This window comes from Bombus huntii, chromosome 1, assembly GCF_024542735.1.
Source record: "Bombus huntii isolate Logan2020A chromosome 1, iyBomHunt1.1, whole genome shotgun sequence".
NCBI lineage: Eukaryota > Metazoa > Arthropoda > Insecta > Hymenoptera > Apidae > Bombus > Bombus huntii.
Window position 1 is genome coordinate 25,054,237 of NC_066238.1, and position 16,621 is coordinate 25,070,857.

The 16,621-nt window shown below is 33.2% G+C and overlaps 1 protein-coding gene across 2 annotated transcripts; it reads left to right on the forward strand.

The window, feature by feature from the left end:
* The first annotated feature begins 27 nt into the window (after nucleotides 1-27).
* LOC126866396 (breast cancer type 2 susceptibility protein homolog) lies at nucleotides 28-16,582 on the forward strand. Of its 2 annotated transcripts, XR_007689860.1 has the most exons (15): nucleotides 28-142; nucleotides 215-2,115; nucleotides 2,206-2,352; nucleotides 2,425-2,513; nucleotides 2,589-2,822; nucleotides 2,900-3,050; nucleotides 3,131-3,337; nucleotides 3,412-3,622; nucleotides 3,699-3,892; nucleotides 3,969-4,228; nucleotides 4,307-4,490; nucleotides 4,560-4,835; nucleotides 4,933-5,341; nucleotides 15,114-15,178; nucleotides 15,799-16,582. XR_007689860.1 is itself a non-coding variant. In XM_050619931.1 (13 exons), exons 1-13 carry the CDS (start codon nucleotides 118-120, stop codon nucleotides 5,308-5,310), a joined length of 4,257 nt encoding a protein of 1,418 aa, XP_050475888.1. In that variant the 5' UTR covers nucleotides 28-117; the 3' UTR covers nucleotides 5,311-5,797. The 2 variants fall into 2 exon arrangements, 1 of the variants encoding a protein (XP_050475888.1); XM_050619931.1 differs by lacking the exons at nucleotides 15,114-15,178; nucleotides 15,799-16,582 and having other exon boundaries at nucleotides 4,933-5,797.
* Nucleotides 16,583-16,621: the final 39 nt, after the last annotated feature.

Here is a 16,621-nt window from a genome sequence, read left to right on the forward strand (position 1 = left end):
TGGCTTTTTCCCACAAAAAAATTTAATTTGTCAGATACTTCTATAGATGGCATCCTTTGACAACTTGTGTTTATCGCAAAATTCGTCTTAATACCTGGAAAATGGTAATTATGAAAAATGCTTAAATATCATCAATCAAAATGTAAGAACGAATGATTTTCAGTGTTGACATTGTTTTAATATCAATCTATTTAATAAATATATTTTCGTGCAGATTTTAAAAGTTTAATATATATAAATATGCATAATAAAAGTGATGGTTTCTCATTTGGTTTTGCTACTGCCAGTGGTAATTCAATCCATGTGTCTGAGAGAGCTTTATCAAAAGCAAGAGAATTTTTTAATAATGAGTTTAAAGAAAATGACAATTCTGGACAAAAATTCAAAGCTGAAAATGAAATTAATACATTTAATGCGCAAATACCAGATGTTGGATTTCAAACTGCAAGTGGTAAATGCATTAATGTGACCAATGAAGCACTATCAAAAGCAAGAGAACTTTTTAATAATGAGCTTAAAGAAAGTGACAACTCTGAACAAAAATTCAAAGCTGAAAATGAAATTAATACATTTAATGCGCAAATACCAGATGTTGGATTTCAAACTGCAAGTGGTAAATGCATTAATGTGACCAATGAAGCACTATCAAAAGCAAGAGAACTTTTTAATAATGAGCTTAAAGAAAGTGACAACTCTGAACAAAAATTCAAAGCTGAAAATGAAATTAATACATTTAATGCGCAAATACCAGATGTTGGATTTCAAACTGCAAGTGGTCAACGCATTAATGTGACCAGTGAAGCACTATCAAAAGCAAAAGAACTTTTTAATAATGAGTTTAAAGAAAATGACAATTCTGGACAAAAATTCAAAGCTGAAAATGAAATTAATACATTTAATGCACGAATACCAGATGTTGGATTTCAAACTGCAAGTGGTCAACGCATTAATGTGACCAATGAAGCACTATCAAAAGCAAGAGAACTTTTTAATAATGAGCTTAAAGAAAGTGACAACTCTGAACAAAAATTCAAAGCTGAAAATGAAATTAATACATTTAATGCACGAATACCAGATGTTGGATTTCAAACTGCAAGTGGTCAACGCATTAATGTGACCAGTGAAGCACTATCAAAAGCAAAAGAACTTTTTAATAATGAGCTTAAAGAAAGTGACAACTCTGAACAAAAATTCAAAGCTGAAAATGGAATTAATACATTTAATGCGCAAATACCAGATGTTGGATTTCAAACTGCAAGTGGTCAACGCATTAATGTGACCAGTGAAGCACTATCAAAAGCAAAAGCAATGTTTCAAGAAGAAATCTCCAAAGATTTTGAAACTATTCTTGCATTACCTAAACCATTGCAGAAGCGAAAAATTAAAGATGTAGATGACAGTGTATCTTTGATCAACAAAGCAAAATCTAGTCAGTTTAAAAAGTTACGATTTAGTAATGAGTTTCAAGTCTTAAAATCTACTCATAGAAACTCATTGAATAATGAAGAAAAAGGAAATCAAAACACATCTTCAGTATCTATGCAAGTAACTTTAAATTGTGATGTTGAACTTAAATTAAAAGATAATATTATGATTAATATTACTGAAACAAGCAAGAAAAGTGATGAAATAATAGATAACTATGTAATTTCACATGAAATAGCTAGTGCAGTTGCACTTTTAGCTGATGAAAAGGATTTAGATTTCACGGAGCAACAAATATCTCCTAAGGAAATTAAAGAAAATGATGAAACTGTAAGTGTTCCATCTAGCCCAGTAATAGGAGGACAATTTATTCGTAAAAAGCGAAGGAGTACAGGTAGAAGAGAAACTACAAATACCTCAAAAAATAAAGTAGATAAGTTGGCATGTTTATGTAATAAAGCAGATAAATTTATAGATAATGTAGAAAAGTTAAATGATGATTATGCAAGTCTGAACCAATATATAAATAAAAAAGATAATTGTTTAACAGAGAAGCAAGATTTAACAGATAAACAGGATCAGTATGACTCTGCAGTCGTTAATGATTTTGGTGACTCTCAATTAATGATAGACTTTATAAATCAATCTGTAACTGTATTAGAGAAACGTTTAGAAGCTGCTTTAGAACAAGTAAGCTTCAATATAATATGTCTTATTGTTACTATTAATGTTATTATTAAAAGAAATTTTAAAAAACGATATCTTAATTTATACTTGTAGGAAAAACAAATTAGTATGAAGCAAAAAAGTAAGCCTAAACCAACAATCAGTAAATTATATTTTCACAGAAAGAGTAATACCAATAATCGTATATCATGGAAAGAAATTAGTAAGGGAGAAAAACCTATTCTATGTACAGATGAAGAGGTAAGGTTTAAGAAAAAAGATATAATTTTTTATTAAACAATTAAATTTTAATTATTGATCTTTATTTATTAGCTTGTTAACAGAAAATTACCACCTGAAATTTTGGATCTAAGAGCTGATAATGCGACAATGTATAAATTTCATTGTGCAGATTTTTATGGGTGAGACATATTTTGGTCAAAAATGACTTTTTGTACATTAGATACTGGATTACAAATTTGGTCTACACTGTTTAGGCAAAATATTGTGCAAAATAATATTGATGGTATAAAATTGGAAGATGGAGCTTGTTTAATTTTGGATGAAAATGGTTATGTAGGAATAACAGAAATTAAAAGATCTTTTTTAGCAAGTCCAGGTGTAGATCCTAACTTACTTCCCATTGGTTGGGTAGAAAATCATTACAAATGGATTGTATGGAAATTAGCATCAATGGATAGAATAAAACTAGGTTATATCATTCTACCAAGGTAGAACTTTGAATTATTTTTATAATTTGAACATGTTAAAAAATATAAATTACTATAAAAAAAGAGTTGCTTTTTAGAGCTCTAACTCCTGCCAGGGTAATGATGGAATTGAAATATCGTTATGACAGGGAAATTGATAGATCTCAAAGATCGGCTTTAAGAAAAATATTAGAGAAAGATGATGTTGCAACCAAGAGAATGGTTTTATGTGTATCTTCTATTAATAAAGTAATTTTTTTTTAATGCAGATGAATCTTTTTTTTTTATTGAGAATCAATATTCAGGTTTTTCTTTCTTTTTGTATATAGTGTGATGATTCTGATATCGAAAACAAAAATCAATTAAAATTATCATCCCAAAAATTGATATTAACAGATGGATGGTATAGTATTCAAGCTTCAATTGATCAGGCAATGATGAAACATATAATATCTGGCAAAATAAAAGAGGGAACAAAATTATTAACATATGGATCTGAATTATTAAATTGTGATCAAGGATGCTCACCTTTGGAAGTAAATATAGTTTCAAAAGTTTCTTTAAATTTTAGTGAAGAATATTTAATACATTAAAAATTGTTATCTCTTAGATTGCAGAGAATGTATGTTTAAAATTACATACAAATTCAACAAGAAGAGCAAGATGGGATATGAAGTTAGGGTATACAGTACCATCGGGACCAATGTGCACTAAATTAAAGACCATTTATCCAAATGGTGGCTTAATTGGGAAAATTAAAGTTATAGTTGCGAGGGTATATCCAATGTTATATCATGAGAAAACTTCAACAGGAGAATCTAGTAAGATATGCATGCGTGCTTTTAATATTTTCAGCTCTTTCTAATCATTTTAAACCATTTCATTTCCTGATTCTAGTTTTTCGAAATGCTAGATGCGAAGAAAAAGCTAGCATTATCTATGAAAAGGAATGTCGGTCAATGATAGAAGCATTTTATGCTAAAGCAGAGAAATATTTTCATACTGGAAAATGCAAAAGTAATTTAAATACAGACAGTATCGATTTAGCAGCAGTTGAATGGAATGAAGATTGCGACAGATTATTTAAAGAGGTATTAACTAATACAACAATATACAATAATTGTTTTCTGTGTTATAACTGTTTGCAAATTTATATTTTTGTCATAGGAATTTCGTTCGGAACAAGAGCTAAAGCAATTAAAGAATGATTGTCTCATGAAACAGGAGAAATTTAGACAAAAATTAGAGTCTCGATTACAAGAAAACTTACCTCTACCGCGACAGGTTACACCTCTTTTAAAAATTCGCGTAATTGAGGAAGAAACAAATGCTATTCTTTCAGTTTGGTCTCCCAGCGAAGAAGTTATAGATATTTTAAAAGAAGGAAATTGTATATCACTTTGTAATGTTATGCCCTGGGCAAAAAGGTATTAATTTCTATATTATATTTCTCTACTATTTTTTATTACTAATCAAGTGTAGCATAATAATATTTATTGTAATAGAGGTAATGAGTTGCTATTAACTGCAAATCGAAATACATCATTTATCCAAGTAAACATTTCTGATAATAGTTTTCGTCTGAGAACATATACAGCATTATGTGAAATAAGTAAGCCAACCTTCACTCCAGCTTATGGAGAATTTGATACAGTAGGAATTATTGCTTCTATTGGAAACGAACCCTATGTAAGTTATTGTAAATATATATGTAAAATTGAAGATTTACAATGATAATTTTTTCTATTTATTTGTTAGGGTATGAAAAATTTTCAAGCTGTGTATTTAGCATATCCACATGCAGATTCTGTGTCTTCATATTTATCAATACTCTTTTGGCATGGGATATCTTCTTTTGGGTATGCAGAAATTTTGACTGTAGGATCTCTTGTTGCCTGTGGCAATTTAGAATGGCGTCGAGCTACATCATGGAATATACCAGTGGCATATTGCACAGAACGAAGTATTTTTACGCATAATCCTCGAGACAGTCACCTTCAGGAACCTTTAGAAAATTTAAAACGTTTGATAACGGTAAATGTTTTGAATATATTGGAAGATATTGGTGTGATAAATTTAATAACTTTATAATCTTGTTACTAAATCATATTTTTAAATCATATTTTCAAAGGATATTAGTACGTATATAGATACCTGTGTGGTAGAAATTTCGGAGAAAGTACAAAAGAAATCAATGATGAGAAATAATTTCAACAGAGATGTATCAAATGAAAATATTAATGCTAACAAGCAATTTAATGATCATGTATATCAGGAATTCCAAGGAAGGAGTTTAATAAATAATCAACTAGCAAAATCTGTTGCCATACAAAAACGGCTTGAAAAATTACAATCTTATGGTGAGCCATCTAGTCTATCCCCAATTACACTTAATAACAGCTCCAAGCGAGTATCATTGGAGTTTCAATCTCCCATACAATCAAGAAGTGGAAAATGTACAAAAGTTCACACAGCATTACATGCAAGACTTACACAAAACCCTACATGACAGTGCATATTTTACAAGTTCTTTTATCTAAGTATGTATTAGTTGTTTATAGTATACTTGTATAATATATTGTTAAGATCCTTTATTATACAGGTTAAATACTTTAATATTTATTAAATATATAGTAACGATTCTGATCTTATTTCCTAAAATTTATTTGATATTCTTTATAATAAAATAAAAATATTAAAATTAACAGAACAAAGTACAAATTTTGTGATCAAAAATGTAAACAAATCTATATTACTAATTACACTCCTTGTCAAAAACATAACCCAGGTGTGCTGTCTTTAATTTCCCAATGATACGTGTAGTTTTTGGTCTGTAACATACAATATCAAAATATTATGAGCTCAGGATACGCGACTTGCTGGAAATAAGTCACAATGTCGTAGATGTTTGTATACAACAAAGAAAAATTGTTCCATACTGTAGTATCGTAAACTATTATAATTATTTTATTTACAATAAATGGATTAAACAGATATTGATTAAACAGTAAACTACGGTTATTTAACATGAACTAATCACGACAACATATTATAATTAAGACAACCAGATAATTAATTAGTAACTCTCGTCACCACGGATTCAACTCTCTCTCAAAAACGCTAGCAACACTATCTCAACAACGTCATTCGCACTCTCTGACTTCTCAACTCGTACTGCTGTTAATTCGTTTATGTCCCTTAGCAACCCCTTATCTTTTGTCTTAGCCTCATATCTTTTGTCCCATCACGCACATGCTCAGCAACCGCTTGTTTATAATTCGCGCGACACTCTCCAGGCCCCTCGTCAACGATACTACAATACTAAGGTCGAAATGATAGCACACTCTGTAAATGTGTTTAGAAATTGCTCAGTAGTTCGTAATCTATCAGCGAGTAAAGATTACAGTACAATATTACATAAATTTGTAACTATGGGACGCGGAAAAAGATTAAGCGAGTCTGAAAAAAAGCAAATTCTTGAACTAAAACAGCAACGGTTATCAGTAGCGAAAATATCGGAAGTAATAAGAAGAAGTCGTAGAGTAATACACAATTTCTTAAAAAACGTTGAAGATTATGGCAAAAAGAAAAGTACTGGTCGGCCGTCATCGCTATCCGATCGTGATAAGCGAGCAATTTTGCGTGTAGCTTCCAACTCGCAGTTAACAACGAAGCAAATAATGGAGAAATCTAATGTTAGTGCCAGTGTTTCAAGTGTTCGTCGAGTTCTACTATCCTGCAAAAATATTGAGAGGCTAAAATTGAAAAAGAAACCTTCGTTAACAACGAAACACAAAGTAGAACGTTTACGCTTTGCAAAAGAAAGAGTGCATTGGAAAAAGAAATGGAGAAAGGTACTGTTTTCAGACGAAAAAAGATTAAACTTGGATGGTCCTGATGGACTGTAATATTATTTTCATGACATAAGAAAAGAGACAATGTCAGCAATTCGACGACAAATAGGAGGAGGCAGCGTGATGGTTTGGACCGGCATCGGTTACTTCGGCAAGACAAGTATCAAGTTTATCGATGGGAGAATGAATAGTGTCCGATACATAAATTTAATCAAAGAACAGCTAAATAATCATGCAGAACGCATTTCTGGACCTGATTACATCTTTCAACGAGATAATGCATCTGTACACACATCAAGATTGGTACAATCATATTTTAATGAAAATAATATATCTATTTTGCCGTGGCCTGCACGCTCCACGGACCTTAATATTATTGAAAATTGCTGGGCAGAACTTGTTCACGGCGTATACGCGAATGGAAAGCAGTATCAACACGTACAAGAATTAAAAAATGCAATTGTACGCGAATGGGATACGTTAAGTCAAAATTATATTCAGAAACTATATAAATCGATACCAAATCCTACAATAGAAGTAATAGAAAATAAAGGGGGATGTACCCATTATTAAAAAAGTATATATGTTTGATAAGTAATTATTGTTAGTTACGATTTATGTTGATTATTATTTTCTTATTGTACATGTGCTATCACTTCGTTCTTAAAATAAAACGATTCTTTTTTGTTACACACTAAACCTCATAATATTTATAATTATCTTCAACGAACCGCATATCCTGAGCTCATAATGTTTTGATATTATACATTACGGACGAAAAACTTTACACGCGTCATTAAGAAATTAAAGATAGCACACCTGGGCTATCTCTTTGACGAGGAGTGTATATCATTAATGTTAATACTATTGAATATTAATAACTGTACTGTTACTGGTCTGATAATTTTATGAGATATGTGAATTTATTATGTTTTTATGCGAATAAAAGTATAGGGTTAACCACTTGGAACCCGCGCTCACGAGAACATATGAAAATGGCAGAAGTGTAACATGTATGTTTACTATTAGCAACTATTACGATTTCGAGCAGGCTTGCAATTTTATGTTCACGTCGCTTAATAATATTCCACTTGTCGCTTAGATGGCACGAGCTGTCCTAATTTAGAGATGAAAGTTCGCGGGAGGAGACAACCACTTTAAAATGCTGAAGCATTAAACTGCTGAGTGCGCGAGATAAAGGTTAGAACTTTTATCGAAAAAAATAAGAATGAAATGGATTTGGAGATTGCTGTGTATTTTGTTGGTATCGAAGCCAAAGTGATTCTGAGGATTCTCTCCATTTCTTCGTTATAGTTCCTGATTTAGCAAAATATGAAATTCGGTGAGAGTTCATGAGGACCAATCCCTTCTCCAGGTTCCCTAGTTCGTGGCATGATCCAAGGGAAAGTAGTGTAGAAGTGCATATGTGTGCACTGTGTGTGACACGACTCTAAATTGTCACTGTCGAAAAGGGCTTTGTCAAAAGATTCTTTTTTCTTCGCATACCTCGCTTAAGGTTTATACACGTTGAGGAACTACATCAATACATCACGGTTGTCCCCTTTTATTGTTTCTAGCTGTTTTTATTTATGGATTTTTCTCTACTCAAGTGACCATCTAATCTAGTTGAGTATTTCACCAAGGATGTCTTTATTACTGTCAGGTCAAAAGTTAAAAGCGATTCTTACGCTCTTCAAATGTTTAGGTAACGCACGCTATCGCGACGGTGGAAATAATTAAGATGACAATCTATCTTTGGGTGTCATCACAAAAAAAAGTCAGGCAATCTCGCTCAAGTCAAAAAGAACCGACGAGTCAGGCTACTTTTACCCGTATGTCATAGATATCGGTTCAATCCCACCTGAATGTTGATGTTGTCCGATAATTTCGGAGCGATTCTCTCTCTTTCCCTTTCCCTTCGCCTGCTGTCGTAAATGTGTACCCATACACGCCTAGAATTTGTTCACGAACCATCCTCACTTGCACTTGAAACTTGCACTTACACATGAAACCGGTTATTTGAAACAATTTCCGGTGTTACCTATGATTCGTACCGACGATGACACAATTATTAATACATAAATCGTCGAAGCAAGAAGAGTACAGTTTTTATACTTTTTATTTCATTGTTGTAAGATAGTTTCAGTTGGATTATTGAGATTTTTACGAATAAAATGATACCGACTATAACTATATCTGAATCAATTTCTATTCTTTGATGTTGTTGCGTACAGTGAGCTGTTCGTTGTTGAGCAAGTCGTAGGTGATACTTCAAACGACGAATTAATCTTGTGCGAGTAGTTTTAGTTAAATTAGACAGTATTAGATTAATGGACTGATAGTTTGTACAATTCTCGGCGTTCTTTGTAGTATTTTTGGAAATTAGCTCCGTCAAGTAACGGTCAGCTACCTCGAGGAGCTATATATCATTATCCCCTTCTTCTTTGTTTACCTGGTATGTCGCGTATGGATATAACTATATACATATACATTTTATAAATTATACAATTAAAATAAATAATTTAGTCTGATTAGCGAGAATAGGGAAGCATGTTTCCTTATTCGCGTACGAATATTCGTTTAAGCATACTAGTTCTTTTCATTTCCATGATTCTTTTTCGAGGTGGTGTCGATACTCATTGTCGAAATTTTGTAGCTGTTGTCCGCTACTCCTCTTGTTTGCCCTTTCGTCTTTTGGCCTGTTCTTTCATTACCTTCTATCCCTATATGTGCTGATATCCATATCAAGCAAATTTTTTTTCTGTTATATCTGTCTGTTCTTTTTCCTTGTTTGCCCTTTTCTGGGTCGTTTCATTTTTTCCTTCTCTGTTTCTATCAGTTGCTCGGCGATCTTATCGATGCAGATGTTTTCCTCCTTCTTTGTTGTTCTTGTTCTTGTTCCTCTCAACCTGTGTGCTATGATATTTAATGTGTTTCATGAATCGGTTAGGATTGCGACTTGTTTATCTTTGTTTCGGCTTCTGCCCCTTTTTAATTCTTCGTGAACTGTTATCGTCACTGTAGTGAAGATGGTTGTCCTATTGTGAATGCTGATTCCCCTTTCTTTCTATTCTCTTCCTTCGTTTCTGATAATTCCAATCCCATTAGTATATGCATTTCGCTTCTTCGACCTACTAGTGTAATACTTTATTGTCCATATTGGATCCATCTTTATCTTTACAATTAAGTCCTTAATCAAACTGTCATTTTTTATATTTGTCGGGTTTGCCGGGTTGGCCTTAGTCTTTGGGGCGCGTTGCGTATCTTCATTAGGACAAGACATCGTAGTTGTTCAATGGAGATTATATTTACAATTCTATGTACAAGCATTGATTTAATAGGGTTTAACAATTAATCGTGGTAATTAGACACTCTTAATGTAAAGAGAATGTTCTTAGGTTCAACAACGAATCCACGGTCAACCGGGGAATCTCTTTGTTCAAAAGAATATATTTTGAAACACAAAGTGACGTTAGCTGTGGCGCTTGGTATCATTCTGACTGACAGACAAGACGATGCGTGTAAACTCTCCAAGGTGATCACAAGAATAAAAGACTGATGCGATCGCATTTGTCAATTGCATATTGACCGGGGATATCGACAAAATTCCAGGCGCCGTTACTAGGCAGACCCGCGTAGAGTCGACATTGCCCCTGCCCGGGGCTTGTTTGTTAATACAGCGTGTGTCCCTCAATATTGGTACTTTTACTGTTAAGTAAAAACGTTTATCCCGTGACCGTGGCTACGTTCGGCGATTAGTTGTGTCACCTCGAGCCCAAGGCCACTGTCACAAATCTCGGGCAAACATAATCAGATCGTATCACAACAACTACTTCCAAGTTCTATTATTTAGATACAGCTATAATAAATAGTTTAGACCAAAGTATCGGGGATCTTCCCAAAATTCCAAAAGGAAGGCCCGATGTCCCTATATCTCCAACATATTTATCCCCTTTTTGTATGCTGCTCCTAAAACGTTTATGCTTATAAAGAATTCTTTTGATTGTTTCTGTGTTTTCTTTCATGGTTGCTATTTTTTTCTGTTCGATATTTATTATAATATACTCTAATAATTATATTCTATATAATCACATTTCTTGTGTGCTTCTCCATGTCTTTGTTATTGCATCCATGTTCTGGTATTCCTTTCCTTCTTCCTCATATTTTATCAATTCCTCTGTTAGTTTTATTATTTCATTGTTTGGATTGATTTTTTTTTGTAATACTTTTTTTTTGTCCTACTTTCAGTCAGTTTCTATGTTCATTATATTTGTCGGGGTTGTGATTCTATAACCTATGACTGCTCTTAGACCTGCATGATGTACTTTGTTTGCTTGTACTTCTATTCTCTCGGCGGACGTGGTACGAGAATTAGATCCCATATTCTAAAACTGATCTGACTATTGTTTTGTATTTTCTTGCCCATTGATTTCTATTGTAGTTTTGTAGATCGACCTTTTGTTTCTCTTTTTTTGTTGTGAATTTTAATATTTTGGTTTTCTCTGCCGCTGTCTGTAAATCTATTTTTCTCAAGTTGAACGCAAATCTGTAAGGCTTCCTTTTCTCATTGTGGTGCGCTGCTTGTAGTATATATGATGTTCTTGGTTACTTGGTTACTTTCTATTTCTTTGGTAATATCCGTCGGTAAATGTTATTCGGTATAGAACTGAAAATAGTTCTTTGGGCTAGTCCTTTTCTCTATATTCTTCCCACTGGTGTTACGGTGGATCAAACTCCCTTTTGCAATCTATAGCTTCGTTTGATACTCAGTGGTTAAAATATTTCTGTATTTTCATTAGGTATCCCTTCCTTTCTAGCATCTTTATAATTGGTCTGGTGATTAACATTATAATAGATTTCTTCCTTTTTATTGAATTATTTTGATGTCTGTGGTTAGCATGACCAGATTGTCCATTGTGCCTGTTTTTCTTCTAAAACCGTTTTTTTTTCCTTTTTTTCCCCGAAAAAAAAGATAACTGGCTGGTGTGCCGGGACGATGAATCTAAAAAGACGTTTATAGGAGCAAAAGATCGCCGCGGCATCTCTCTTATGCAATTCAAAAGAAAACACAGCGTTGGCGTCGTACATGGATGTATCGGACGTCGCCATCGGCGCAATTTTAGAGCAATATAATAAAGATATGTGAGAACCATTAGGCTTTTTGCAAGAAAGTTAGAAAAGACACAGACGAGATATAGCGTATACGATAGAGAGCTTCAGGCATTTTGTGGGAGGCAAAGAACTGTTTCTACAAACGAGCCATAAGCCGTTTATGTACGTATTTCAGAAAAAAGCTGACAAAGCCGGCCCATCACAAACGAGACAGTTGCATCAGTCAATTTACTAAAATTTACTAAGTAGTGTACGTAGACAGTGAATATGTGAATACACTAAATAGTGTGGCTAATGTATTGTTCAGGATCAAAATGTTTCTCATTATCTCTACAGATGAGTTAATGAAAGCTCAAGCACAAGACAAAAAACTGGCGAAAATTACTATAGAAAAATCCAGCACGTTAAACTTTCAAAAACTATTTTTAAACAGTTAAGAATTGCTGTACAAAGACATAAAAAATTATATCAGACCTTATGTGCCAAAGAAACTAAGAGAAAGAATTTTTTATCATGCACACACCCTATCGCATTCTGGTGGAGGACAACTAGGAAGTTGACAAGAAAAAGCATTAATTAAGCCAAAAAAACAAGATTCATCGCTACAATAAGCCAGCTCTAGAAAATATACATATTCCACAGTAAGGTCGACTCGAGCATATACATCTGGACATCACAGTAAATCTAACAGAAACCTAAATGTATAGGGTGGTTGGTAACTGGTGGTACAAGCGGAAAGGGGATGATTCTACGTGAAAAAAGAAGTTGAAAATATAGAATAAAAATTTTTCGTTTGAGGCTTTATTTTCGAGAAAATCGACTTTGAATTTTCGCTCGGTACGCGTGCACTTTATCGCGTCTCGTTATAACGGATCTCACTGTAGATCGTTGTCTCGATGGAAAAATTAAAAAAAAAAAATGTTTATTCTATATTTTCGACTTCTTTTTTCGCGTAGAATCACCCCCTTTCCGCCTGTACCACCAGTTACCAACCACCATGTATAATACGTTAATGATATTCATTTCTAATTGAGTTACAAGTTATAAAGTTATAACACTGCTGCAGCTTCGCATATACATATATGTACGTTGCGCACGAAGACTTTAGGTTTGGCCAACTCCTGTTTATATACAGACGATAAGTGGTCGGCTGTCGGTAATCAATACTGACGTATACGTTATCATACACGCACATTTGTAAGCAGAAATACAATATAGTTGTACCGACAATTTTTCGAATATCTTAAAAACTAAGCGAGTCGATCCCTTATATATAGGAAAGAAATTGTTTGAAATGTTGAATTTTACAATACATCCGAACATTATCGAAATTTAATGTTTCTATAGTTTCATTAGCAAGGGCTACAAATACTGTTTAACTGCAATAAACAGATTCTCCAGGTGGTCGGAAGCAATGGCATTCATGAACATCTCTGTAGACAGCATAGCTCTATGCGGAATGGGTATTAGGATTCGAAGTCTCAGCAACAATCACTACCGATCAAGGAACACAATTTAATCATAAAAAGCGTTGTCAAAACTGATAGGCAGACAAGACAATAGCAAGATGGCATAAGTTGTTGAAGTCAGTTATCATATGCTACGAAACCAAGAATTATGCAGAAATATTCCCAACAATGCTGCTGAGACTTCGAGCCAACGTAAAGGAGGATCTGAAGGCATCCGTTACAGAAATGGTCTATGGTACAAAACTGAAACTATCTGGAGAATTTCTTATCGGCGAAGAAATAGAAACAAATCGAAGAATCGAATCGAGAAACGAAGATAAAACCAAGTCCAATTAGACATCATAGCAATAAAAAAATATTCCTCATCAAGGATCTACATACTTGCTCACATGTATTTCTTCGAGTCGACGCTACGAAAAAGCCTTCTGAGGCACCTTATGAAGGGCGGTTCGAAATTATAGAACGGATAAATAACTATGTTTTTAAAATTAAATACTACGGAACACTAACAAACATATTCGTAGATATGTTAAATAAAGGAAAATAAAAAATCTGACATCGAAGTAAGATATGCGAGTTGAAGTTCGAACAACTCACTCGGAAGAGAGTGATGTAAAGACAAACATCTACATGTCCTTATGCGACATGACGCCCATTTCACATCATATTTGTAATTCGGTTAAATTAGTTTAGTTAACCACTAGATTAATTACTTTTGTATTACATAATTTATAAGTCTAGTTTTTAAAAAATAGAATGATTATTCTCAAATTAAGACTTGTAGAGCGCGAACGCAAAAAGGAAAAAACGAATAAAACACAAGATCGGACTGGTCGTCTATTTCTGGAGGATTTGTTACCATTTTCAACATGTGGCCATGTTACCATTTTCCAAGTTCTTACGAGCGCGGGTTCTCATTTAAATGAGTAAAAACAACCGATATAAATGAAGAACGAAATTTAAACTGACTGATTGTGCTAGATTCCAATAGAACAGAATGGATCATACATCATTCAATAAAATACTATAAAACAAAGAATGTTGTGCATCTATTATTTCCCTATAAAACGAAAAAATCTTTCGGGACAACCTAATACATGCGGATGGAAAATTGTATCGTTTGTCATTATTGTAATTGTATTGTTTGTCATTACTACCTAATTACAAAATCCGCAATCACTTAGTTGCCAACCCAATACATTGACCAGTTATTGACAGAAGGTAACCGGATAAGGGGAGAAAGTGGCGCAGGAGACAGATAAATACCTTTAAATTATTTATTATTGCATCAAATTAATAGTTCAAATTTCTTAGTAATATTTGTTGACATCTTACGAGGGTAAGATAAGATAATCAAAGAATTACTTTTGCATAAACTTTCCTAAGACTTCAGCTTTACATTAACTATTACAGGTCGCACAAATTGACAGCCGAAATTTGTCAACATAATTTCTCAATATCCTATTTTCGGCAGCCCATGTAAACTTTCTTACAAATTGTGCTGTTTCTCTCTTGCGTTATATTTTTCTCAATCGCCGCGCAAGTATGCATCTTTTTCTCGGAAGGACCACGATCATATATGTAAACAGGTCTCGGCTTTCATATACCGAAACCTAGTGAAAACCGTTCGAAAATTGACTCGTAAAAAATTAACACGGAAGATAAGAAAATTCTCGTTCTGCACATGTTTGACATGAATGTGTCAGACAGAGAGATATATTCTACTCATCTCTATCTCTCTCGCAAGAATACGAACTTTGTTGTCTTCCATGTTGATTTCTCATGGCTAGCGAATCTCGGAAGATGTTTATATGATCGTAGGAAGGAGAAACTCCGTCTACTAAGAAATACGTGACCCATTGAATCATTGGATTAAGAACACAAAGGAAGGGGATCCTAAACAAAGAAGAAAGGGCAGGAACCGAAGATCAAAAACAGAAAAGTGAGTTCTCAATTCAATTCAATTTTTTACTTCTAAGCGTTTATTTCTTTCTGCCGTAATCGAAACGTACAAGTTGGAATAAACGATCGTTTAGAAACGCCGAAGTCTTTTTGAATTTTCGCGCAATTCTGCGAGCAGGGTGGTTCAGCGTTTCATGGGCACCAACCCACGTACCTTTTTCCTGAAAAAATCCTCAAAAAGAACACAACAAAATAATGTTCAGATTATATAAAACATAAATATACCGTAAGTATTTTTTGACATGTATTTTAAAAAATTAAAATACGTATCTTTCTCCATTTATATTTTCAATTTTTGTCATAAATTATATACAACTCTTCAAATTGTTATTTTTGCTATCCTGCATTCACTACACAGTTTCACCAACTATTCTACAGTATATTTAAACGGTCTTGTAGAGGTTATATACCGTAAAAGAAATAATTATTACTGTTATGTTTTACCTTGCAGTTTTAGGGATAAGACGAGTGGGTTGGTGCTAGTCGTGAAGCGCTGGTCGCTTTGCTCGCCGAAATGCGCGAGAATTGAAAACAGTCAATACAGTAAGAGTCTTTCTAGCTTTCTCCATTGTAAAGTCGAATTCCCTTTTGTTTAATTAGAACCTGTATTTATAACATTTTGGAGACAGCTTCGCAATCAGCGATGAGCATGGCAGAACACGAGGCTTTTATGACCTTGGCTACCTGTACGTTCAGGTGAGAAGCACATGGGTCTTGTAATAATCCTCGCAATGGAACGGCTACACACATTATAACTTGCATCATTTACGATTTTACGTTATACTGTACTACTTATATGTAACATACATTATTGTTTATATACTAATATATTATTATTTATATTTAGATTTATTATTTATATATAACAGTTTACAAAAGTTCATAGATGCACCGTGTTACAATAGTTTATAAGCAAGATATATATATCATAAGCTGTAGAAAGTCTATAATCTGAAGGAAAACAATAAACATACACATATAAGCGATATATCTTATACATGATTATATAAGTTAATTTAAGTTTCACCCTCGGTCCATACGGGATATTTCTAACTAAATACATTCGTCGGAGCAAACTTCACGCAGTTATGTCAAAAGCGAGTTCATGCAATAGCGTAATATTACAAATTAGTTTTATTTTCGATTTTATACATTAGAATATTATTATACATTTTACAGTAATTACTTATGTAATCCTAAACACGATATCAACACGATACAATGTCTTTCATACTAAATTTATAGAAAAATGTATCATTTCATTTATTGACCAATAGTGAATATGCTATTTAGAACTAGAATATATGTTATACGGAAGTAAATAAGATATACCTAAACTGTGCGACGAATCATAAATTTTAATCCATCAGATGTTACCTCATGGTGAAGTTGTGTTTTTTTAATTATTCAAAGAAAATAATAA

Bases quoted from the DNA above. Each gene is read 5' to 3' on its own strand.
- LOC126866396 (XM_050619931.1), top strand. From the start codon at position 118: ATGCTTAAATATCATCAATCAAAAT. The intron at 143-214 runs GTAAGAACGAAT...ATTTTCGTGCAG, and splicing joins TAAATATCATCAATCAAAAT to ATTTTAAAAGTTTAATATAT. The intron at 4,491-4,559 runs GTAAGTTATTGT...TTTATTTGTTAG, and splicing joins CTATTGGAAACGAACCCTAT to GGTATGAAAAATTTTCAAGC.